At 39.3% G+C, this 27,625-nt stretch overlaps 1 protein-coding gene across 1 annotated transcript; it reads right to left on the reverse strand.

Moving 5' to 3' along the window:
- Nucleotides 1-21,048: 21,048 nt before the first annotated feature.
- LOC118432209 (tyrosine kinase receptor Cad96Ca-like) lies at nucleotides 21,049-27,554 on the reverse strand. The gene is made up of 14 exons (XM_035843737.1): nucleotides 27,516-27,554; nucleotides 27,150-27,311; nucleotides 26,557-26,750; nucleotides 26,248-26,303; nucleotides 25,783-25,893; nucleotides 25,629-25,675; nucleotides 25,120-25,173; nucleotides 24,856-24,900; nucleotides 24,515-24,689; nucleotides 24,173-24,283; nucleotides 22,756-22,937; nucleotides 22,352-22,465; nucleotides 21,773-21,884; nucleotides 21,049-21,149 (listed from the first exon to the last, which is right to left on the reverse strand). The coding sequence occupies exons 1-14, from the start codon at nucleotides 27,552-27,554 to the stop codon at nucleotides 21,049-21,051; spliced, it is 1,503 nt and encodes a 500-aa protein (XP_035699630.1).
- Between the last annotated feature and the right edge of the window lie 71 nt (nucleotides 27,555-27,625).

The raw sequence follows: 27,625 nt of genomic DNA on the forward strand, positions 1-27,625 counted from the left end.
GATAATATTCCATGGGCCAGAGGACATCTGTACCATTTGAGTTGCCAAATTCAGATAAAAAAGGGCAGCTCTTCTATAGTGTACATGAAACGTGCTACACCCTAAATGGGTAAGCAGGCAAAAACATGATGACCTTTCACCCACACTACCAGTCACCTTTCACCCCTTGCTGCTCCTGACAACAGAGAAAACAGCAACAGGCAAACGCTTTAGGAGGATTGTCTGGAGGTTGATAACACTGCAAGCAGGTAAGACCAAAAAATACATAAAAATGACTGCATTATTATGAACCATAAGAGGTATAGGTCATTTCTGTGGTTGGTAGGTAGTGCGAATTGAAAGACTTTTTGGGATAACAAAATTGGGTGTGGCATATTTTTATACCTTCACGGATGGGAAATATGTTCTGGCTCGGCCGGTTTACCTTCTTCCTTCTTCTCCAAAGAAATAAGGGAAATGACCTGGACCGGACTACTATGCTTCGGTTTATTGATACTGGGGGGTGTAGCAGACACCTTGTGGTGTTCGGTTACATGTAGCAAGTGTCAGGACAGAGCTCGAGGGGCTAACGTTAGATTATGAATGTGTTAATGTAAGACTTGGGTCATATAACGGCAGCTCATATCAATCCGTCAGCATTTTAATCCGTCAATTTTCAGACCCAATCTGTCAGCTTGTAAAGAATCTAGCTCAGGTAATTCTTTCTTAGTACTTTACAAAAAAAAACAGTATTGTACACAGGGGACGTTATTGTTTATTGAAATGTAAAGAGTTTTGATAGTCTGTGTGCGGCCATGTTTGGCACCAAATGATTGATGTACAAAACACTTCTTTACTGTCATTTGCGTACCAAAGAACGGATCAAAAGTTCTAAAGAATGTCATAACCGTGTAGTGGAACAGTAGAAAAGATTTATAGCTAGTTGATGTGTTTAGGGCCATGTGTTGATCGCGGCTATCAACAGTTTGCCAGCGTGTCTACCTTGAAATTTTATCACCTCTGATGACATTGTATTAGTGTCAGCTGAATAACATGCAATTGTTGTGAAGATAAAAACCATTAATAAGCAGCCTTGCTACATTATTGTGACGCATTAATAGTCCGCTGGGAGTAGAATCCCATGGGACTTGCTACCAGTTACCCTATCTTAGAAGTGTTTTTTTTTTCGAGAGGGCATAGGAACTGGCAGACTAGTACACGTGTAGTAATGACCGAGGAAACAGTGTAGACAATACACGCAACAGTTCCGTTGAAATTTCAAAAGCCCGCTTGTTCATTCATCGTCCAGTGCTGAATATGCTGGAAAGTGACGGATAAATACGAGTTGCCGTTATTACGTCATTTGGACAGTCTATTGTAATATGGATGCCACTCAAGTTTATGAGGGTAATTTGCTATGAGCAATCAAAAAGGCTCTGATCTAAAATGACTGAGAAATCCAATATAAATTTTGTGACGATAGAAAAAAATCGCTATTTAGGAATGAATTAACTAGCATAACGTGTTAATATATCTATTTCTGTCACTCTATGGGTTGAGTTTATTTTCGGGAAAGGTGGGCTTAAATGCAGTAGGATGGGCTTCCTCAGCGGAACCCTTTCTGGGCCCCTAAGGGTATGCATGGGGGTTTGGCCTGTCGTGGAACTGAGCTAGACAGAATGTCACAGCTCGAGCGATTGTTGAGGGATGGTTGTGTGTTTGTAGGGGGAGGGGTGCAATACAAAAATTAGCATCCATCTTCCGGAAAAGCCCTAATTATTATCTGGCCAAACACATTGGTGACAAAAACCAAACATAGTTAGGCTAGACCGTGTGTAATTTTTATTTCCTTGCAGATTTTATCATTTTAACGTAAATTCTCACTTCCTGTCACTCATATAATTGCAGGAACACATTTGTCAAATAGAAAAGAAAATGAATAATTTGTTATGCCAGACCTTTAAAGACAACATTATTTATTTGCATGCAAATCTATTTTCTATTTAGTTTTAATTGATGTATTAATCTTTTTTTTTTTTTAATTTTTGGTCCATTAGTATCGCCATGTCAGAGGCAGGTAATAAGTATGCTACACTTTATGTTTTTGTTTGGTCTCAGTTTTTGTCTCCTTCTCTATTGTCATTATGTTATCTAGAAAAAAAAATAAGTATGCTACACTAGTTCCCCAGAACGCCGGTGATGGGTCTCTTACTGGTGTTTTATGTGACAGGGATGAAAGCCCAGCCAAAGCCCAGCCCACAGTAAGAAAAACCAGTTTGGTCAGTGAACCGGCAGTAAACACTGGTGACAAACCCTACATGTGTGAAAAGTGTGGATACAGGACAGCACACAAGTCTTATTAAACTTTGTCAAACACATGAGAACCCACACTGGAGAAAAACCCTACAAGTGTGACCAGTGTGACTACTCTGCTGCACTGAAATCAAGTTTGGACCACCATCTAGTAAAACACACCGGTGAGAAACCTTACATTTGTGGGGAGTGTGGGTACAGGACAGCTCGAAAGTGTTATTTAATCCAACATATGAGAATTCACACAGTGGATAAACCCTACAAGTGTGATCAGTGTGACTATTCTGCTGCATTCAAATGCAGTTTGGACCAACATCTAGCAAAACACACTTGTAACAATTTCTACATATGTGGAGAGTGTGGGTACAAGACAGTTCGGAAGTCTCATTTATCCCAACATATGAGAACCCATACAGGAGAAAAACCCTACAAATGTAACCAATGTGACTATTCTGCAGCACTGAAATCCAGTTTGAACCAACAGCTAGCAAAACACACCGGTGAGAAACCTTACATATGCGGGGAGTGTGGGTACAGGACAGTACGGAAGTTTTATTTATCCACACATATGAGAACTCATACAGGAGAAAAACCCTACAAGTGTGGCCAGTGTAATTATTCTGCAAGAAGGAAAAGCCATTTGGATAACCATCTAGCCAAACATGCTGGTGCTAAGCCCTATATGTGTGAACAATGTGGGTAGAGGACAGCTCAGAAGTCTCATTTATCCATATATATTAGAACTCATACAGGGGAAAAACCCTACAAGTGTGACCACTGTGACTATTCTGCCGCACAGAAATCCCATTTGAACCACCATCTAGCCAAACACAGTGGTGACAAACTTTACATCTGTGACCAGTGTGGGTACAGGACAGCTCAGATGTCACATTTATCCGAACACATGAGAACTCATACTGGTGGAAAACCCTACAAGTGTGGCCATTGTAATTATTCTGCTGCACTGAAATCGACTTTGGCCAAGCATATCAAACAACACACTGGAGAGAAGCCCTACATGTGTGGTGAGTGTGGGTACAGGACAGCTAAAAAAAGGAACTTATCCCAACATATGAGAACTCATACCGGTGAAAAACCCTTTTTGTGTGATCAGTGTGGCTATTCCGCTGCACTGAAATCTACTTTGAGTAACCATTGTAAAACACACCGGTAAAAACACTACATGTTTAGGAGTTTGATTCTAGGACATCTAAGTAAACTCCTTATCCAAACGGATAGCCAGAGTTGTAAATCATTTAGGTGTAGCAAATGTACAGACTGAATGGGTAAAGTTAGGGAACTGAGGGCAACTCTACAACAGATGTCATATCATGACAAAATCCCCTGGGCTTGAACTTACTAATAGACAGAAAACTCCTACAGTCGCCAAACTACCGCCACTGTTTTCGCCTGACGCCATGGAAACACTTGGTAAACACACCGTATACTACCACAAAATAGTTGTAATGCAAGTTTTTGCAAATTAAGTAAATAAAAAAAAGATGCCCGGACACCAGTTATTCTAGAGAGACATAGTACTCTAGGAATTTTAATACCAATAATGATTTCAAAAATGAGTTTAGAACAATAAGATGGACATGGTTACAATTTGAATTAATATGTCTTATTGTGCAATGATATGGTACTGTTCTATCATACTTCACTTACTGTACTACAATCATGTTTTACTACACGAAACAACCCAATTCAGACATTCATTGCAATGGTTGCCTGCAAAGCAGTTCAATTTGTAAATATTAGATAAACTGCTGATTGCTTTATAGATTAATTAGAGACATTGGTGTGCACAAAAAGGTACAGTAACATACTAGACATTTTCAGAAGAAGAACCGAATGTGTTATAAAGTAGTTGTCATGAACAATGCATACTTCACCAGCAATTAGTGCAAAGTCAACCGTCTGTCTATTAAAACGAAAATGTAAGTAGATTTCGATGTTAATTAAGATAGTTAACTCATGGCTTTACAGCACGTTTTTTCGCAAGTTGTGATGAATTTTCAACGATTTAGCAATACACACCGATATGTCAATATGAAAAAATGTATTGGTGGGAATTTCTAACAATAAACCACATGTAAAACTTTTATGAGGACTAGTTTTAAAAGAACGATGTAGTATTTAAATAATGCTTTTATATAACGCATGGCATGATTAAGACATCCAGTAGTAGCCTAAGAGGTTGTTGCCTATCTGTATTATGCTGCATATAGAAAAAAATATGTCATAATCTGAAGTGAATACAACACCGCATTTGTCTTATGAACATTTGAGAATAAACCATCTCACAGTTCCATGTGTACATATGCTGTGGTGGTGATTAAGTTCTAAATCTTCTTCTTCTAGAAACATCAGAACTTAGCAAGTTTTATCTGTTATTAAAAGCTAGGTGGACGAACAATTTTTTTAAACCCAATATTCTTCGTAACCTTGTTTCTTGTTTGCAAACATAACACTTTTAGCAAGTTATGAGTATGAAAAGTTGAATAGTCTGATGTTGTCTGGTAGAAACGTATTGTGTGAGGTTCGGCCGGACTAACCTCTCAAAACTCATGACCACAGCATGTTTCAGAACTTGAAATATAAACCCCACTATTTGCAGTACCGTAACAAGCTGCTAGGGGTCCAAAATCTACTCCTTTCTGGGTCTCATCAAGACCTACCCACATACTAAATATCTATACAGTCCATCTACACGTTCTTGAGTTATGTTGGTCACACAAACATACACACAAACGCTGCCAAAATATAACCTTCTTGGCGAAGGTAACTACAATACGTTAATAATGGTACCCAACTTATCACTGGGAAAGACCGTGTGCGATAATTTTTTTACACTTCCCTTGATTGATTCGGCAATATACATAATGGAACCAATTGAATTGAAGTAATATCCGTCTATTGTAGGTAGCCACTGAAATGACTTTCAAACTTTTCATCATTTCATCAGAAACTTTTTCCCCAGATAAAAAAAAACATAATTACATGACGTTGACAGCTGTAGTTTGAAAATGAACGTACTATGCATATTCAGGTAACCTTTATATGAATGACGCAGGTAAAACAGGGAAACATAATCATTCATCAATTTTTTTAGCAAGTCGCTGGTCTCGCATCATTTTCCCCAGGCACCGGTTGAAGGACGGTAGATCATCCTAGACAACGATTTTTTTGCGTTGTCGCTGTCATACACTTGGAAAGATAGGACATTCAGCAGTCTCCCTATTTCATAGTAGGACATGCAGCAAAACGTACAGCTATGATCGTAGTATCCATGACGTGCCAAAAGGCCTCAGCAAAGAAGGTAGAGTAATTTTATTATTTCTCCACTCCTATAGTCTCATAGAATATTCTTACTTTAGGATATCAAGCCCCATGCAACTAAGGATCACTAAGCCACTAAGTTTCCACAATTACAACTCACCGCGGAACTTTCATAGCTCTAACATCTGTGCGTAGTTCCCCCTTGAAATAAAACGTATTTTGAGCAGGGAGAGTTAAAATTGATATTGATTTTTAAAATTGATTCTGGAAATCACTTCTTAAAATATGTAGACCACCAGAGAACCCGGTAGCTAATAAAATCTATGGATCCATAACAAAGCCTAATTATAAAACACTACCAATTAGAATGGTTGACTTTTAGATTTTAAACTTATCCATTTCTCAATTGAGCCCGAATACCACACATTTTCGAAAAAAAACAGAAAAATGTATTCATATTTGGTATAGAGATTACGTTATCAATGAGGAGCAAAATGCATTCAGCTGATGATATCTTGTCGTGAATGCTTCCAGAGATGTAGACCGAATATACCCCCTGCAGGTGAGTCATAATAAATTGTCGTATAAAAGGTTTATATGTAAACAGACATGAATGTTTGTTAGAGAACGCAGCCATGTTGATTTTGCTTCTCTTGGCAGCTGTCTGCTCAGCTTCAAATAGCCAGAGCTTACCTCCGTGTAGGTTAGCTGCATGGCTAGAGTGTGTGTCTGTCACAGAAAAGCCAGGAATTTCATTCGATGTGAATTCTGGCCCACATATATGTGCCATTTGTGAGGTTCAAGACAAGAGTGTTGCCTCCACAAGTCCTCTCCCTTTCCTTTCTAGGGTCGGATATGTTGCAATAAGAGGATATCCTTTCCGTGTCCTTTCAGCAACGATCCTGAAACCCCTCAAGCATTTTGAGGTTAACATATTGGCATTGGTAGATGCTAAGATCACTGATGTGGAGAACAACACCTTCGCTGGGTTTTACCGTCTTCAGCAGTTGTCGCTAGATTCTAACGAGCTAACACATGTCAAACAGGGCTGGCTTGTAGGTCTAGAGAATCTCTTGACGCTGATTCTGTCCAACAACCACATCAAGAAAATATATCCAGGGAGCTTTGCGAACCTAGCTCGCCTGATCAACCTGAATCTACAGAAGAACCTGTTACACGCTGTAGACCCTGGCTGGTTAACTGGACTAACATTTACCAGAGTCATAAACCTGGGGTTTAATAAAATCAGCAGTATTTTCCCAGGATCATTCAAACACCTTCCGCTGACCTGGTTAGACCTTAGGTGTAACGATCTGTCGTCATTGGATGGCGATGTAATTTTGGGACAGTCTTCTCCACCAAAACTCCATGTCAGCAGTGGTATGCTGTCATCTATTCATGATGAAAAGCCACATAGAATGATGTGGAGCCTAAGTAGGTGGGCAGATATGACGAAAGGATTATCATCAGCAACGTTGGTTGTTAGGGTGCCCAAGTTCCACTTCTGTGTCGAGCAGTACCAAAGCCCTTTGTACGACAGAGCATTCGATAAAGTCTTGTTTCAGTGGAAGTCTGCTGTCAATCGTAGCACATCATGTAGTAGTTTGGGCCGTACCATCTCCATAGAGGCTCCGGTAGTTGTCTTGGCTACTGACTTTTCTATGGAGGACAAAGTTCTCCCCAACACGCTTGACCAGTACAGACAGGTTTGGGGATACGATGGGGGTATTTCTGTACCAGTTGGCCCAGTGGGAAGTCCGGCCTTCCGACTGGTTTCCATGGCTACAGGCAATACGAGTTTTGAAGGCGTCGCCATGTCAGTCATTGACACAAAAGACAGACACAAACCTTCCACTACAGTGTCCGGATGCAGTGAAAACGATACCAACCATACAAACACCACGCATGGCAATACAGAGAATGTAACCTGCATTTTGCTCACTAAAAATGAACACATCAAGTTGTTCTTCACCGTTGCCCCGGTCCAATGCCAGCCACACACAACATCAACCAATTACAGAACAAACACTTACCAGACCACGAGCTCGACAAACTACTCTGAGTACACAGAACAAGACCACACATCTTTAGAACCTGGAGACAACTCTACACAGCAGATGAGTACCACACCAGGACCAGATGTACCCACAGCAACAGATCATGTTCTCATCTCAGTTGTTGTCTTGGCAGTGGCCATTCTGGTAGTGTTGGTCCTCCTAGTGTTGGTATGGAAGTTGTACACATCAGGTTTTTGCGCTAAGGACAATAGGGCCAGCAACGATGCACACTTTTGGACAATCCCATCTAGCGTTGCCTTCCCCGGCTTGCTGAGGTCGGCTTCCTTCCCTGGCATTTCAAGGAATACCATGTTGGATGATGCAGCCTCCTGTAGGTCATTGCCCACTGTCCTTCATTCCATCGAACCTACTTACAGTGAGATTCCTGATGACATAGCAGCTGCTCAGAGGCCTTTGCCTGGTCTCCTTCACACATATTGGGAGATTCCAGATAACATAGCGGCTGCTCAGAGGCCTTTACCTGGTCTCCCCCACACATACTGGGAGATTCCAGATGCCGGCATGGTACGGTCAGTTTCTCTCCCTATAGTAAGGTGTATCCACGAGGACACCCGAGGCAGTGCTGCATTACGTAGGTCCTTACCCACGATCTCCCATCACCTAGCCAATGCACAGCGTCCTCTGTCTGCCCCATCACACACTTACAGTGAGATACCAGATGATGAGGAGAGCGGACCCGTGCCTTACTATACTGATACTGCAGATTTTTCACGTCATCATGTTGTCACAAACAGGAGACAGAATCGACGGGCTTGCTCAGATAGCAACACAACGTCCAGCCGACACCTATCTGTAAGATTCCTTGCCTCATATGGGTCAAATGAACAGGCTAGAGCCCAGTTAAGCAACATCTACAGAAAGCCTCCAGAGGTCGAGCCCGTAAGAGCCCGTAGACAGCTGGGGGCAGCTTCTGTGTCCCTGCCTGCTGACCAAGGTTTAGTTACGTACGTCAACGTCACAGATGCTATTCTATCCAGAGGTCAAAATGTCACGGAAGCTCATTCAGCCTTCCTCACATTGCCTAATGTTGACTGGACTTGGCAGATATTCAGTGAGGGAACACCTTACACACAACGGGATGTGTCCCCTCATGTCGTCACACTGCCTAGCACCTACTGGCCATGTGGGATTTCAGGGGAGGGAACCCGTATAACAGGACGTCGCACGTCACTACCTCTCGTCACAGTGCCTAACACTTACATGCCATGTGGGATTTCAGGGGAGGGGATCCGTAATACATCGCGGCGCACGTCCCCTCCTCCCGTCACACTGCCTGACACTTATGTGCCATGTGAGATTTCAGGGGAGGGAACCCGTTTAACAGGACGGCGCACGTCCCTACCTCTCGTCACAGTGGCTAACACCTATGTCCCATGTGAGGTATCAGGGGAGGGAGCCCGTATAACACCACGGCGTGCGTCCCTTCCTCCCGTCACACTACCTGACACCTACGTGACATGTGAGATTTCAGGGGAGAGAATTCGTGTAGCATCACGGCGTGCGTCCCTTCCTGTAGTCACACTGCCTAACACCTCTGTGGCATGTGAGGTTTCATGTGAGAGAACCCATGTAACTCCACATTGTACGTCCCTTTCCACACAGCCTAACACCTACTGGCCATGGCATATTCAAGGGCAAAGAACTTATGTAACAGGGTGGCTTACAGTGCCTAACACCTACATGCCATGTGAGATACCTGGGGAGAGAACCCGAATGACACCCACATTTACATCAGTGGACACATATTGGCCATGGGGTATTCCATAGGACAATTCCATGGAGAGTATTCCTGGTTAATTGGTCAATCTGCTCAAGTTATTTTATTCTAATAGGGCGCATGACAAAAACGTATTCCAAATTAGCCACCCTGGCGCCTACCCACTTAGGCCTACGTCACATTTCCAACACGCGCACACACACGCACACACACACACACAGACACACACAGACACACACACACACAAACACACACAGACAACATTTGCAACATAATTATATTCTTCTTGATGAAGTTCAAAACATAAACTGAATATTTCATCCAAACTATGTACTGAGTGATACAGTGTTGGCTTTCAGACGTCTCTTGATTGACAATATATACTGAGAAACACAATGAAACAATTACTGCCCACACGTATGAGGGATATTGAAATGAATTTCAAATCTGTCCCTCCCTATTAAAATGTCAAATTTTCATTACTACATCAGAATACTTTGTCACAACATAATTACATGACGTTGGTAATTTTTAACTAGACAGTGTGCGATGAATATTTAGACTTTCCTTGATTGAAACATGAAGGAAACAAATGAAACAAAGTAATATCCGTCCATGTGAAGTTTGTAACTGAAATGATTTTCGAACCAATTGTACCTACCCTTAATGTTACTTCATATGATTGGAAACTTTTTGATACAAATTTCCAACAATATATTTTCAAATGACGATGACAGTTATATTACACGTTCAAACTTTTCTTCCTGCCCATGATGTGTTATCAATTTTCAACGTTTATTATTTTTCTTAAGATCATGATGACAAAACATTGGCAATTGCACTATGCTAATAAATAGTAAATTTTTTAGATGAATATTGAGACTTCGGATGATTGAAATGACGAATCTAGGAACCAAATTGATACAAAAGCGTCGTAGCGGAAATGAACTTTACCCTTTTGATGATACGATTGATCCAAAACTTTTTTTCCTTACACAAATGTCAGACAACATTGTTATGAGACATATTGAAACAAATAAACTTCACCTAACTATCACTTAGAGTTGTAGGGACCTCCGCAAAGTTTGGTCCGACGGGAATAGACGCATCAACTGCAGTTTCTTAGGACGTGACGTGACGTCACAAACGGGTCGTAATTGCAGGTGACCTGTGGTGGTTACATTAGGCAATGTTGATTTGATTAATATGGATGAGATCCGCGCGTGCATCAATTTTCGGCCGTTTCCAAAAATGAAAATAAAAAGTTTTGAACCATACTGTTAATCGTACAAAGCAGCTGTTGCATTTATATACCGTAAATTCAAATTGCCGAAATTCATACTAATTCATAGAATATCAATTCAAATTCCAACGTCAAAGAAGATGTGAAAGAACAATAATGAAAATCTAGTGTTTGGTATACCTAACTTAATTTTCCTAATCTTTCTGACTACTTAGATTCCACATTGAATTCATTTTTTTGCCAAACTTTTTTTCTGTTCACACGCTTGCATCAGTTTTTTGGTTTTCAGAGAATATCATTCATATCAACATGGCCTTACGAGAAAAGAAAAGAGAACCGATGTGTACTATTACATCGTGCTGATACTATTAAATTCAAATAACTGAAAAATAGTACATTACCTAACTTTTTATCCCAGAAAAGGTCTGTCATGACCATCTTAATATGGATGATCTTTACAACATTTTTTCTTAAACATTTATCAATTTAATGAAACTAGCATGCTAATACTTAGTCTATTTTCCCAGATCTTTTAGGAAGAAAATGTTATAACTAGAACGTTTAACTACAACATGTCCATCATCGTATAACGTGTCGTTAGTAGGTGGCGTCAGTGGCTGATCCAATATTGTCTACCTGTTGGATAGCAAAGGCAGCCAAGGATTAAATCAGTTTTATTCATTTTATTCATACTGTTAGTGTGTGTTTGTGGGGGGGGGGGTGTGTGTAAAGTATTAATCTTGCCTCTTGTTGAATGTTTTATACCAACATGGTTTGTTCAATAAGGAGAAAGTATTTTGCAAACAAAAGCTAACAAAAACAGCGGTATGTATGAACGGTTTAGTTTGTAGCATTGGGTGAAATGCTTGGTGGTAAAGTATCACTGACGCCCACAGCCTAATTAAATTCCAGTGTTGGTAGAAATGGGTTGAATATGGAATATCAATATGTAAAAATGGTAGGTTGGCATGAAACAGCGACAGCCAGTGCATCATCATTATATCACCATATCACATTCAGTCAAAAGGTGGAATAAGTTTGAGGAATATTTTATAGTTTTACGTAGAGCCAATGTTATGGAATGTTCTTCTTATCTAAAGTAGTGTTTTTTGTCTCATGTTGGTATTATTAGACTAATATGGCATGTACATTAAAAAACTACAAACGAAAGCTGACAAAAACGTTGGCATATAGATGGCATATACTTTCTAGCGTTTTGTAAGGTGTTTCGCTGTTAAAACAAATATAGATCAATGGCTTATAGCAAGCACATATAAATGTGCATATTAAATATACCCTATTAGTAGTATTACGTGAAGCAGCGGTGAGTCCAATAAGGAAATAGTGACGAGGAAATAAATAGGAAATTTATTGTGTCCGTTGAGTCAATTTTATCTTCAAATGTAGAATGTTTAACAATAGATTCTTGTTTGGGCCTCTTGTTGGGATTGTTAGGCAAATGAAAAGTGCCTGTACATTCAAGAGAAACAACTTTGCTACTGAATGCTGAGAAAATAGTATTTGTTAAATATGAATGTACTTTCTAGCGTTGCCCGAGCAACGTAATTGAATTCCACTGTTTGTGGCAAACACAATGAAGATGTAAAAAGAGGTAGAGTGTCACAAGACAGTAGAAGTCAGTCCAATGGAGGATAAGCTTTAGGCATATTGTTTTCGATGAGCCAACTTTATAGAACTATCTTTATATCTAAAAGTTTGTAACATTAACCCAATGAGCTGTGACTGTCAGGCCTCAAAACATGGGACCAAAGGATAAAATGTTGAGCGTAAATATCTTCATATGATTGCTGCCCCTACGGCCGATGAGTCTGTGGGACCGGTGAGGTGAGGTGAGGTAAATCACAGGAACTTGACGAACTCAGAGCTCATAATACGCACGTACTGAAACTATGCATTCAAGTGGCGCACGGGGATCGTAAGGCTGACAAGATCGCACGGAAAATATAGTCGGGAGCTCAACTAACGGTACAGGTTGGAAGACAATCACATCTTGAAGAAACATTTGGAAGACAGTGTTGTATACGTCTTCGTCTGCTGTGGAGAAAACCTACCAGTTCTGAACATCACAACAACACTGCTTGGAATGTTCATTATCATTTACATAACTGACGTGGTACTCTATGATGTGCATATTCATTTTACACTGTATGCGATATACTTTCAACTCTCGAGGACACATGCACCTTGCGACTAGACGATTAAACCCGATGAAGCTTCTTACTGGTTGCGGCAATGATACAGTTCATCACGGAACCACAGATGTGTACGTCTCGGTCTCGGCTGCCTGGCTGGCCCGTGTGATGTACTGTCACATTACCAACATATACATTCAAGCATACAAAATGCGTCCGTCACAATTCATAAATCCATCACATTTGACCATGATGTGGTGCGATTCTACTGTACATGGAATTCTAGACGAGATATCTGCATCTGTCTGTGGCTCATCATCTTACGTTTGGTACCGCTGTCTGCAAGGAGAATAAACTTTCGTCTTCATCATTAAAGACATCTGGATACCGAAACATCACCGTCGCCTAGCTCGTGGATACTTCATCTCACTTGTTGATATGTCTATAACGTTCGTAGGTCAAATGTGCAAGAAGACTGCAACAGGAAAACGAACTTTCATCCAGAAACAGTTGAACTGTAATTTCCAACACCAAAATTGGACTCACCCAAATTTTCGACTACACAGCATCAGTCTTTGTCAAGGAACGAGCAATCCACTGCTGTCGTGACGTCACGTTATGCAGATGGAACACGTGACTCAGTAAGCAGTGGATCATAGGTTGCAGGAAGTCTATGGCGCAGATGAACTTTCAAAATAAGAACTTTCATCTACATTGGCTACTTTAGTCTATATTTGGCAAAATGATTTATACTTGTTATACCGAGGTTCTGACGTCTCACAGCTCATGGTCTTTTCCAGCAGAATTAGTTTATCCACCCTTTTTGTCATTGACTGATGACAAAAAAGCTACAAGTCAAAACTTAAAACCTCCATTGAACTGGCACCTGCTACATATAGCTGTTGAATATATTATTGATTGATATTGATTATATCAAATGCAGCACAATTTTGCCGTCCTGATGGTACTTGTATCACTTACAACACTTATATGTCTAATAGTATTATGGTGGTGACTATCTTTAATTGTGAAATGTTCTGTTTTTAACTCAATGGTATAGAACGCTTCTTATTGTGTGATTATTTTTTTTACATTTGTGTGGTAATTTGAAGCATATGTTTAAGAAATAATGTAATAAACACAATTCCTCGTGCACTGTACCATGACGTCATTACACCGAGTATCCATGAAACAGCATATGACTGTAGCTGTCAACTCGGTAAATAATACCAGTTTACCACCTGAATATCACTTTGTGCACCAGCCTTCGTTAATGCAGAAATAAAATACTAGTTAGTCGTACTGCCTTGTTTTGTCTCTTGTTACAATAGTTAATTGTATCTAGTCTGAAGATCTATATAACGTTATTTCATTGTTTTGTTTTTATTCAGTCCTGAAATGAAAATTTTGGACCCAGAAAGTCACATTTCACTGTTTTCCAGACGAAGCTGAAAACGACTATTCCAAGTAGAATGGTTGCATGCTAGAAAAAAATTATTACTTCTTGTTAATGAAAAAAGGCAATTAAAACAGTGAAAACTTTTTTTTTTCAATCTACGATCCATTGTTCTTTGAAAATGCATTCAAAGCGATGCTATTTGAATCATCAGGTGAAAAAGAATGCATCACGCACCAAACGAAAAAATACAAAAAGTTTTATTTGCCTACTAGCTTCCTCATGCTCCATAAATAAATTCATTATAACTCACATACTTATCACAAAATGAAAAAGAACATCGTTTAACGACCATAAAGCCAACGTCGAGGAGCAAAACACAACCACATTCACATGCGGTGTTGTTATGGGCCAGATTTGAACTTCGACCCAAAAACAGAGCGCTACAGAATGTCTGCCCAACAAGTCAAGTCAGTGAGTTGGAGGTACGGATTCCAGAATGTTTATAACACGTTGTGTATGTCGAATTTTTATAGAAACTAATAGGTAGTTATGTGGTAGATTTTGTCATTGAACGAACTTCAAAGAGTTGTGAGGCTAAGATCACTATATCGTTAAATTGTGGCTAGCGAGGCCGATGCGAATCTTACGAAAAAGTTTTCCCAAAGTTTATCGTATTTTGTTGCCACCATTTTGACGAATATCTACTTGTAGCGTCGTTCATATATTCCCTGAAGAATAGAGACCATCTGGAGAGTCATATTTTGTCCGAAAATGTAGTTCTTATCCGTACAATGGAAATTGTAGTTTTCTGCATGCATGTGTTGCATCCTAGAATGTCGTCTATCCTAAAAGCGCTTTTAGGATAGAAGCGCTTTTAGGATAGACCGGCATCCAAAATGTGCTTCTATCCTAAAAGCGCTTCTGAGATATCCAGAACACGTCACAAGCGAGGAGCGCATTCTGGATATCCTGAAAGCGCTTCTATCGGAGCGCATTCAGGATAAGCCGACGTGTTTATCCAGAACGTTCACTTGTGGGAGGAGCTTATTGTCTTAGGAGGCGGAGACTATTTTGCATGTGATTTTTCGTAGTCAAAAGGCCGCCATCTTTGTTCTCCTCATGCGGTCACTTCCGGGTTTGATTGTGATAGAAGATCGCAAATACTTACACCAAATTAACGTAGTTTGCACAAACCAAATCATTTTGGGGGACTACGTGGGCCGGTCTAACCCTCACATAATCACGTGAAATCTAGGTTCAGCGGTTTCTTTATAACCTCCGGATTTCGGTCACGTAGATTACGGCAGGCTTCGCGAGGTTGAACTAAATTTGGAAACTTTGGTGTAAACAATCACTGGAAGTGACCGCTGCCATTTTCTCGCGACGTGTTGAATGCATGGACCCCACACACTGAGGTAGTATCGCTATCTCTGGTTCGATAGTTCGAAACAACCAGAAGCTGAAAGTCAGCAAACCATTGACAAAAGTCACCCTGCACGGGAGAAGACAGATGTCGGCCACCTTCGACAGGAGCGCATTCAGGATATCCAGAATGCGCTCCTTCGCTTGCGACGTGTTCTGGATATCCTAGAAGCGCTTTTAGGATAGAAACACATTTTGGATGCAGATCTATCCCAAATGTGCTTCTATCCCAAAAGCGCTTCTAGGATATCCAGAATGCGCTCCTTCGCTTGCGACGTGTTCTGGATATCCCAGAAGCGCTTTTAGGATAGAACTATTAGAAGCACATTTTATCCCAGACTGAGCGCTTTTTATAGGATAGACGACAATCTGCTATTCTTGTTAGACGAACATCTGCTTCTATCCAAGAAGCGCTTTTGCGAATACAACCTGGGAACTGAATGGCTTGGGGACTTGATCAATGTGCAGCTGGACGTTTTCATTGACTGTTTTATGGTACATTTTGTAGTACTTTTTATGGTACATTTTGTAGTACATCTTGGGATACACTATTGAGAAGTACTTTCTGTGTTTTACTTGCACAATTAGATGGATACAAATCATATACATGTAGTTGCAATCAAAAGGACAAATTAGTGTTTAATCTGCATGGAATCAAGTTTCAATATAAATTGGTAAATTTCCCATTATCTGTGTACACTGTATACTTATTGTATTCAGCAGTGAACAATTACCTCTGTGCATTAACTTGCAATAAAGATAACTTTTATTATAAGATTTGTCATATTTTCTTAGCCTAATAAATAGATTTATCCATGAAGGAGAAGTAAAAGTTACTATACAGTACGACAGGGCTTTGAGAAATTTTATCACCAACTAAAAGGACTGTTGCAGATATATATCATCTCATCCAGTTCCTCCGTGCTTTTATTTCAGAAACAAGATGTCTTGGATGAATGACTGAGCCAATATCATTTCAAAAGTTTAATAAATCTTCAAAACAGTATGAAACTGTTTAGGTTAAATTAGATAGTTGAACATTTGTCAACAACACAGTGATGAAAATAAAATTGTACAACATACTTTCAACATACCCGCAGCCCCTCCTGCGTCAAAGTTTAACTCGATCTAGTCTCCTCTGAAAATGCTCTGAAAATCAACACAAGGACACTCTTTCCAGATGAATGAGCATATTTTCTTCATGAAATCTAACTTGTGAAACATGTTACAATATATGATACCGATCATGTGTGTAAGAATATAAGCTCATGTGTGTAAGGATAAGCTCCTGACTGCACTTTTCATGTGCACGTTTCTGATTGACATCAAGAACTAAAAATGAAGTCAACATCTTTCATGTGTGGGTGACATTTTCCAAATATGGAAACCTGGGCGTAAACAATCACCGCTTGCGGTCCTGTCAATCACCATGATTGACGGCGACAAAGAAGCGCGTCTGGGATATCCTGAATGCGCTCTCCCTTAGAGCGCTTTTGGGATAGAAGCACATTTAGGATGCAGGCCTATCCCAGGAGTGCTTCTATCCTAAAAGCGCTTTTGGGATAGAGCACATTTGGGATGGTACACATGTGTGTGTCGTGGGACGCGTGCCTCGTGCATTTTTTGGCAACGCCTCAAGGCCGATGTCTTACAAACCATCTGGCAATGGCAATGCGTTACCAGTTTCATTGAGTCTGATGTGGCTAGTTTTGTTTGATTTTACTATAGTTTAGGTTCATTTTAAATTATAGGCACTTTTACATATCATTTAAAATATTTAGACAAACGTTTTACAGCAGCTTCATTGGAAGATGCATAATTTTCTTTATCTGTGACATAGTTGCAGGAAGTGGCAGGTCAAAGAAGAAGAAGAAGCTGAGTTGTGAACTCTCTGAAATTCTGCATTACCATTATCAAGCGTAAGGTATGTCTTTGAGTGCATCATTGTTATAATTATATGGTTCTTGGAATCATAAGGACTCTTATGACTATTATGGAGAATTGTAACATCAGGCTTCCAAACTTTTTTTTTTACTTCTTTTCATCAGTGGGCAACCTCAGCTAGGTTGTGCATGAACAGTTCACGGTGCAGCCAGTCCAATTGTTAAAGGATAGTTAAGTTAAAGTGAGTTGAAAGAATGTGTTGATGGTTTATGGAAATTCAAACAAGAAGCCTTCTTTGCTTGGATAGGACTTCTAGACTTGGAACATATGTGATATGGTTGAACATATGCGATTTGTTTGGAGATCATCAATGTTATAGAAAGGGTTCTCTCTGTACATAATTAGACATGTCATTACATGTATTTATATGTTGTTGGTAAATAGTAATCCATCATACATTGTATTGAAATAGTATTCAATTTGTTTTCTTTTTCTTTGTTATGGTTGTACTATGAATAAAATAAAAAAAGATTAACGATGGGATGTCAACATAATTTTCGAAAATCTGCCAATCATCAACATATTCATAATTATAACGTTTGACTTACACATGTATTCTGGTAGCATTGTGTGCACATAAGAAAGAGAAACTTTTTTATTGTTATTTCGTGATAGATATTGTCGTCAATAGACGGAAGTAAAAGCTCTAGGATAAGTTTATCTACAACGTACAAATCTTTGTTTCCCAGCAGATAAAATCAGAAGATGGAAGATACCAGCTGCAGCTCTGGACAACAGATAACAAAGCACACTGGTGGTAAAGCCTACATGTGTGGGGAGTGTGGGTACAGGACAGCTCACAACTCAACCTTTTCCAGACACATGAGAACGCACACAGGAGAAAAAACCTTCAAGTGTGACCAGTGTGAATATTCTGCAGCACAGAAATCTGTTTTGGACTATCATTTAGCCAAACACACTGGAGAGAAACCCTACATGTGTGGGGAGTGTGGGTACAGGGCAGCTAGAAAGTTTACCTTATCCCAGCACATGAGAATTCACACAGGAGAAAAGCCCTACAAGTGTGAGCTGTGTGACTATTCTGCTGTGAATAAATGTACTTTGCACTACCATCTAAAAGCTAAACACACTGGAGAGAAACCCTACATGTGTGGGGAGTGTGGGTACAGGACAGCTCACAAGCCAAACTTATCGAAGCACATAAAAACGCATACAGGTGAAAAACCCTTCAAATGTGACCAGTGTGACTATTCTGCTGTGAGTAAATCCAACTTAGACGACCATCTAAAAGCAAAACACACTACAGTAAAACCTTACATGTGCGGTATCTGTGGATACAGGGCAGCTATAAAGTCTCGCCTTATTCAGCACATGAGAATCCACACCCGGGAAAAACCCTACAAGTGTGACCAGTGTGACTTCTCTGCAGCACGGAAATCCAGTCTGAACCGTCACTGCCAAGCTAAACACAGCGTAGAAAACCTACAAATGCCGGTACAAGAAAGCTAGAATTCTGTTATTTCTCAACATACGAGAAACACAGAAAACCCATCCAGAAAAACTCACCATTAGTGTGTCGTGAAACAGCAAGTGTGGCACTTACATCCATTCTATTCTAAAGAGATGTAAGTCTGAGATACAGTTGGCAAAATGTACATGTGAACGGAAATAAAAGGAGAGTAAATAGTGCCCACTTGTACGTACCAGTATAAGGTACCGATGAAGAAAAAGCTTCATCTTTAACGATCTCGATGGGAACTGTTAATCATTACTGTTGAGAATGTTTCTTGTTTAAACCTGACACTTTTGTTATTAACATATAAGTTTTATTGTTCATTTGTTTGGATGATGATAATAATAATAATAAGAAGAACTAACATTTTACATCACACAAATATTGAGTCCATTAGACAATTTATCACTCGTTGCGTAGTACAAGGTAGATGTTCAGGCCTAGCCTTGTTCTCGTTTACACCTGAACTTTTTTGTTAATTATATTTCTCTCAAGGAAAAATCTTGTTTTTGCTGGTGTGTTCTTTTTCTTCTTCTTTCTTTACATGGTACGTAGGTAGGTCGATTGGAGATGAATACATAAATTATGAATACATAAATTATGTTAATTAGCTCTAAATTTGCATTATGATGTCATCCATATAATCAAATTAACACGACCTTACGTTACATGCTACGTGCGTCATATTGGAGGTGAAGGTACCTATAGGAAAATGCATACAACTGAATGTGCGCTATGCTAATGGGTGGCTCATTTTACATAGTTCATTAATTTCTTTGCGGTCAAAGATACGGATCCCCTTTTGGAGATATAGATTGCTTTAGGCAAGGTGAATACAGTCTCATGCTAAGGAGAATCTGATTTGCATAGTTATCTAAAATCAATCTAGAATTATCAAAATGCATCACAAAGATTTGAAAATATAAAAAGATATTCACATGGAACAACATAGGTGACCTCTATACCAAGAACAATATATCCAACCATAATCAAAATATTATTACATTGTACAGTAAAAGACTGACCTAAAGGTCCTATTTCACTGAGCGGAGGTACTGTTGAGATAATGTCCAGGTACATTAGAGTTTATTCACCGTACATTATTCACCAATGTAACATTTGAATGGATGGAAAGATGGGTGGATGGAACTGCCCCTCTATTGCTATAGAGCTTAAAGGCTATCCTTCTCATAATGAAACAAGAAACAAACAAATGTTATCTTTAAAACTATCCTTCTCATAATGAAATATGAAACAAACAAACTAATGTTATATTTAAAAAAAGGTCCGACGGCAGAGATCATGAAGCCTTCCAAGGCAAGATCCTAGTAAGTTAGTATTTTTCGCCATGGGTGGTTTGCAGACTAGTATAGGTGTTCTCATCCAGACTCGCCAGGTCAATGTAGTCCTGAGAAAGTGATACAAATGGCAAAATGTCAGTCACATGAAAGATGCTAGCACTCCACTTAATATTAGATGATGACTGGTTGCAGTCAATCATTCTGTGCTACTGATCATATAACGACTGATATTACCACAGTTAATGTAAAATACAAATTTTAAACCATTTTATAAAAAAAATTCTTATAGACGGTTATATACTGCAATTGTACTGCATATGGATGACACTCTGGACTCACGTGTTCTGCCTCCATCAGTGTATCCAGACTTTGCTGGATCTTGCGGAACTCTGGTCTCCGGGCAGGGTCAGCATTCCAACAGTTGAGCATCAGGGTGTAGCTAGTACACAAATGTCATCGAGTAAGAATTCTCATACCGAGACTTACTAGAAAACAAGGATTTCTGGCGTTGTTGTACTTTGTGCAAGCAAGTGTTGTTCTTTGTACTGTTCAGTTCGTCTTACTATTATGAGCGATGCGTTACAAAAGTGGTCTTGAAAAGTATCTTGTTTCACGAACTCTCAACAACATTAGTCATTATTAGAGGAAGCCGAATGCTTCAAGCATTTAATTCTCTTTTACGACCACGATGATATCCTTACATGGCCATTTTTGTTTTAGCATAAGAAGGAAGACATTTTGACTCACAGTTCTTCATCGCAGTGGTGCGGTTTGCCCATCCTGTATCCCTGCTGCACTCCGTCCATCACTTCACGTTTGGACATACCGGGGTACGGAGTCGCACCTAAGCAGAATACATGATAGGCATTATAAATCTCGTTTTTTTACGAACGTTTATGAAATCATAGACAAGAGAACTTATCATCATCACAAACATCAAAAAAGTTCAAGTAATTTTGATAAGATTGTTATGGTTACAATGTTTTAGATGGGCGTATGCAGTCACGCTAGTGGTTAAGATATGATTGTAGTTATGATTGGTTGTTTTCTATGAGAATCATTAAAAAAAGATTGAAATATTTAACGGAACGGAATGAAAAAGAATGTACCAAGGTGCGAAAGGAACGAAGTGAAATATGAAGCAAACTGAAAAAGAAACGATGTAAATATAAGAAAACGTATCGACTGTCCAAAGCTGTCGGTAACAAATGCGGATCGTGAGAGAATAATTCAGCCGCGCAAACACAGCAACGTTTTAAAATTTTTATCCTGCCTCATTTGAGGTAAAATTCTGAAACGAAAACACGTTATATCCATTCAACATTCACTCCTTCATTGTAATCCTTCCACATTACCGGTTCCTTAGGACCCCACAGATTTTACTTCATTTTGCTGTATAATTCTCTCCATCTTTTCTATTTCGTGCTTGCTGTACACCAGTGTCACGCACAAAATATATGAACCCACCCAAAGTGACGATCTCCCAGAGCAGCACTCCGAAAGCCCAGACGTCAGTCTTGGTGGTGTACTTCCGATGGAATAGCGACTCGAGGGCCATCCAGCGGATAGGCAGGCGGGTCTGTGCGGGACAGATGGTTGTATACTAGAGTACGATATTTGCATACTATTCACCAACGGCAATGATTACAGAGTTATAGACAACATATTCATGCCTGTACTCCCTCTGCAGCACCTGCGGCCGTTTCTGTGCTTGCAGAATAGGATTTCACTCCCACATGAGGAGACATCTCAGGAATTGACTGTTCGTCTACTCATCCGTCGACATGGACAGAAGAATCCATCATCGTCACTGTCATACGATATTGTGATTTATTGAGATTGCAAACGATACAATACACGTGGGACACAGGCAGCGGTATGCTGGTGTCGTGGCCCACACATGAATACATACGATAACAGATGCTGATCTGCTGGTTAAATACAGACAGGTACCTACTGCACTGCAGATAATATAAAATCCTTGGCTGTCCGTTTTTCGTAACTACAGTACCAGTTATTCTCTGGATGTAATTAATGCATAAACACCTTGGTAGTGCTCTCGTACTCATCCCCCTCTCGCGAGAAGCCAAAGTCTGACACCTTACAGGTCCGGTCTGCAGTAACTAGCACGTTCCGGGTTGCAAGGTCACGATGGATGATCTAATATTGTGAAAATTTAAAATCAAAACAAATAATAACTAGAACGAAATGTCACTTCATCTGTATGGTAAGTGTCTTCTGATCCAGTCAAGGAAAAAAAACAGTAAAAACTGATTTCATGTCGCCAAGTTGGCTTTAATCGTTTATCGTGCCATCTTATCTCTGGAACCTTAGTGGGACAACGTAACAAAGAAGTCGATATCACCAGCCGTCGTTGTTTAGATTCAGATTCAGGCTTTGATACAGCCAATGTAATCAAAGTAAGTTACTTCTACGAGGTTTCCACTCACTTTCTTTGCTGCCAGAAAACTCATCCCCTTGGCTACGTCCCAGGCAAACTTGGTGAGGTCACGTGAGGAGAGAGACTTGCTCCCGCCGTGCAGGTTCCCGTATGGTTGGTGAGTGCGGCTGGTACGGAGGTTGGACAGGAGACTGCCTCCAGACACGAACTCCAGCAGGAGATACAACGGCTCTAGAAAAGGTATCAATACATATAAATGAATATAACATAGCCTGTTAAACGTCCCTGAGAGGGTTTGGAATGATATCTGCGATATTTTTTTAATCATATTGAATGATATTTAATCCAAATAGTTCTAAGTTTAAGAAAAATATAGTATTTGGATCTATCTGATTCCTTTAAGCTTTTGAAAACGTTTAAAAAGTGACCGGACCAAGTTTCTTTATTTGATAATTTTGTAATCTATGTGACTATGTCACTTTACGAAGTATTTTTTTACCAATATTTGAAACAATTTGTTTTATTTGCTCATAAAAGCCGCATATCGCCCGCCTCTACATATTTTATCAATGACTTTCTGCTTGTTAGGCAGTCCTGACTTTATGCCTTATTATCATATAGCCAGGCGCCGCGGACCAATCAGAAGGCCCCGTTCCACGTTGGTTATGACGCCGTAACACTTAGATTCCGGCCAGGCCGGTGTGTATCCTCCTTCTGATTGGTCAGAATGAATCGACACCGTGACTGGAGGCGATTTAGATCGGCCTGCGTACCAGGGAGAAAGCAATTGAACACCGGTGCTGGCACTGGTGCCGGTGTCGATTCATTCTGACCAACCAGCCTGAGCGATACACACAAGATATGCAGGGTTTGGCCAATCAAAAGGAGCGAAACATATGCCAGAGCAGAGGGAATAAGCACAAACTGTAAGGAGGGAGTAGTTAACATTGAGAATGAGTTTTGTTGTTCTAAAAAGCGAAAGACTGCAATGTTTTGAATATTTTCTGTGGAAATTTTGGTTTCAAACTGCATTCTGTAAACAAATGTATGTACCAAGGAACAGATGTGAACTTTCAGAAATTCGACAAAGAAATTGACGCGTATAGTACCAAGGGATCTATGCGTCATACAGTAGTTTGCAAGTTTGGGTAGGCTATATGATAATAACGTTAATAACCCGCCTGTTCCTAGGTGTACATGGTGTCATATCGACTGGTCCTTTGCTATAACCACCTCATAAAACCACCGAGTGAGCCAAGCGAACGAGGTGGTTTTATTCGGTGGTTATAGCAAAGGACCAGGCGTTATGACACCATATACACCTCGGGGCGGGTCATTAACCCTTAATTACAGGTGTACAAATAAACCAAAGAGTCAAGGATTTGTTTTTATCAAATACATGCAGCTTGCTTTTTCTTACAACTACGATGTGCAGTTTGTTTCTTAAATGAGGGCAGAAGACTAACCTGTTTCCGTGCAACGTCCAAGAAATGAAACAACGTTAGGATGAGTCCCAAGGAGCTTCAGTATTGACAGCTCCTTGAAAAACGCAGTCAAAGCCGCGGGACTTGTCATACCTAGTAAGCAATAAGAAATCATTTGCATAAATGAACTGTTATCGCTCAATGGCATTGGGATATTCATGTGTAGAAATTGAATATTTCACACATAAATTGAATATATCACACATCTTATGTATTTGTTGTGCTTTGTAAAGTCCGAGAGTGCTAGCTTCAACACAACATAATTAAGAACTAAATTATTTTTTTTTTAGATTAGAATTCCTTTATATTTAGTATTCCAAGCACCTTTCAACTCCTTCACTGCCACAGTAGTTACACCAGTGTTGCCTGATATTTTCCAGGCCTCGGCTCTATAGACAGTCCCAAATTCTCCTTGGCCAATTTCCTCGTTGATGTCCAGCTGACTTCGCGGGAATTCAGATGGCAACTTCAAATCCTCATAGGTTACTTCTGGTGCTCTCTGTATCAAAAGAAAGGTTTCTCGACTCGTCTTGTTAGTGTATAAACAAGCGTTAAAAATATATAACGAATACGCATTGCAAAATATGGAAACATGTAGGAAAGCCGTAGGAAAGCATGTTTCGTTAAAAAGAAGCTTGTTAAGAGTTGAAGAAAAAATGTCATACTTCGTTCTCACTGCGTGCCGTCAGCCCCTGGTACGTGTGATTAGACTGTTTAAAAAAAAAACAGAAAATATTATAAGTACATTGGTATTCTTTACTAGAAGCCTGGAAAACATTTACTGTAAGCAAATTTGATAGACCAATGCTGAAATATATCACATGTACAATGCATAACATCATATACAGAGTAAGGTCGAATACATAAGCTTTTATGTTGCATGTTATTAAATTTTATAACTACTTTGCACATTTATTTGCTTTACTTACTGTGCGCCTATGAGATATCTGCAAACTTTGGTACTCGTCTTCCGTATCATGGCGCTAGAAGAAAGTCGTAAACAATCGTGTTCAATTCTTTAGGTTATAAATTGAGAAAAAAAAATCTTTGTTCAGCTGGTAAATGTTGCATATCAACAGTTGTATTATTTCAAGAAGAAAGCATGAAAAGATGCAAATGATAAGACGAAGTGGTGGCGAGCTTGTATTGAACATATATTAAAGATAGTTGAAGAATGGAAAGATAAAATATTTGACAAGACCATTTGTAAATGCATCTGGTAAGTGAATATACTAAGAAATACATGAATGTTTGCCATTTTCGTGTGAACTCAAACAACATTCCAGCAGAAAACAAAGCAAAAAAATTACCTATGTAACTAAAAGCTTTTTATTTCTGATAAATAATCTGCGGATGACATAAATTTACAAGTAGTTATAAGGACCATATAAAGGTGGGCATTTGCAGAAAAAAAATACAGAAGTTATGAACTGCTCACCACATTCTCCAGCTCCATGTTGCTTGAGTGGTTTCCCTCGTGTTTTTCTGAAATAGCGATCATCGATATGTACTTATTCAGACATAAAGTTTGACGATATGTACGTGCTTTAATCTATATAATATCTTAAGTTTAGAAATTATTTTACACTTACCATTGGCTGCCCTCTTTCTCCTAACGAACACCACTGCAACTGTGACGATAGCCAAGAGGACCACGGCACATATTGTTGCTGCTATAATGATGGTGTTGGTGTCATTTCCACCTATAGTAATGGACCAACGAAAAATCTCTCTCACAAATCATGTTTCCTATTGATTTCAAAACAAATTTTGAGCAATATCAGAAATGGTATTAAAAGTAACGTTTTTAAGTAAGCTACTAAGTAAAATGTATATTACTATGATCGGGGCATTGGGTTTTTTAATGCGTTTTATGCCTGGATTTTTTAGTGCCTTTAATATCATTTATTGATTAGATCTTTCAAACAGAAAGAAATTCAAGCATTATGGAAATAGATGCTGCCTGTTTTGTTATACATTGTTGCTGGCTATACAGCAAAAATATCGAAAATTTGTATGCCTTGTAAGTGTATGTTTGTTAAAAGGTGAACATGTACCTTCCTTTGTTGTGTTGACATTGATCACATCAATAATCACTACAGCTGTAGTATCTCTGTAAAGAACAATCAGTAACGGACGTCACATTTAGAATATCAGAGTTTGTTAAAACTATTCTAATGATAACAGATGTGATATTATCAACACAAGATTATGCTACCGAAATAATTTGTCCGTAAACACTGTATCTACAGTGTAATTATTGCGTGTGAATGATATACACATCAATGTGTAAAACTATTTTATTACAATCATTCCAATTGCTGCTTTTTGCTAGGCTGTATTGAAAATGAATTCCACAAGGTCACCTGGAAGCAGTCCCTTGATCAGCGGCCATGACCACCACAACATAAGACCCCACAGTGTTGGCATCCAGCCTCCCTGATACAGTGATGTTTCCATCTGTGCTGATGGAAAACTTGTCCTTCCCATTTTCGGATGCAAACATGATGCCGTATCTGATCTCACCATTGGAACCAGAGTCTGGGTCTGTTGCAACCACCTGTAACCAGGTAGAAATCGTTTCATTGTTTCAATCTGAATGATAAGATGGGCTCTTAATGTGCTGAATGTTAATGAAGGTTAGACATCCAGGTAATAAGTTACACCAAAAAGCAATTACTCAAGCAACTAGATATGATTTTGGAAACGGTCAGACCTTTCAAACAACATCCAAAGTACATGTAGTCTTTACATTTTTAAAAAGTATCAATTTTTGTTTGCTTTCTTCTTAAGGAGGTAAGACTCATTTGAAATGTGAGGAATCATTTGATAATTTAGATTTTTCTAAAGTAATGTTCTGCATGCTGAAAACACGATCAGTTTCGTTTAAACCCAGTTGATGATGTAAAATATATCCTTTTGTATCCAAAAAAAGTGTTAAAATGTCAGCAACGTTTACCTGTGTCACGACAGCTCCATTTGCTGCATCCTGTGCCACATTTGCATGGTAGGTTTCGGCGGTAAATGTTGGATTGTTGTCGTTCTCATCCAACAGTGTGATGAGAACAATGGATGTAGGGCTGCGGTACTTCTCTGTTGTGTTTGTTTCAACCGCATAAACCTAGAAATCATACGACATTGTTAGTTCTGTTTGCAACCAAATAGTTATATTAGTCATTACCATCCCTGGTCAAAGGAGTAGGGAATTGGGAGAATTTTACTACCTCCACAAATCTACTGCTGCATAAACATTTTCATCGTATTATAAATTTTAACGACAAATTTTACACTTATCTTACAAAGATTCGTTGAACGCTGTAGTTACTGTCAAATTGTTCTTGATGTAAAATGAAATTATTGACATGCAAAACTTAGCACCAATTGTTTGCTACCACAACAATAAATTTCAGATTTCGTTGTATCACAGAGGATCAC

The sequence above is a fragment of the Branchiostoma floridae genome, chromosome 15 (assembly GCF_000003815.2).
Source record: "Branchiostoma floridae strain S238N-H82 chromosome 15, Bfl_VNyyK, whole genome shotgun sequence".
In the NCBI taxonomy this organism is placed as follows: Eukaryota; Metazoa; Chordata; class Leptocardii; order Amphioxiformes; family Branchiostomatidae; genus Branchiostoma; species Branchiostoma floridae.

Coding starts and splice junctions, on each gene's coding strand:
- LOC118432209 (XM_035843737.1), bottom strand. CDS start 27,554: ATGTCAATAATTTCATTTTACATCAAGAACAATTTGACA. Junction 26,751..27,149: donor ATGGAGCTGTCGTGACACAG/GTAAACGTTGCT, acceptor ACCTGGTTACAG/GTGGTTGCAACAGACCCAGA. Junction 21,885..22,351: donor AGTACGAGAGCACTACCAAG/GTGTTTATGCAT, acceptor TGTCCCGCACAG/ACCCGCCTGCCTATCCGCTG.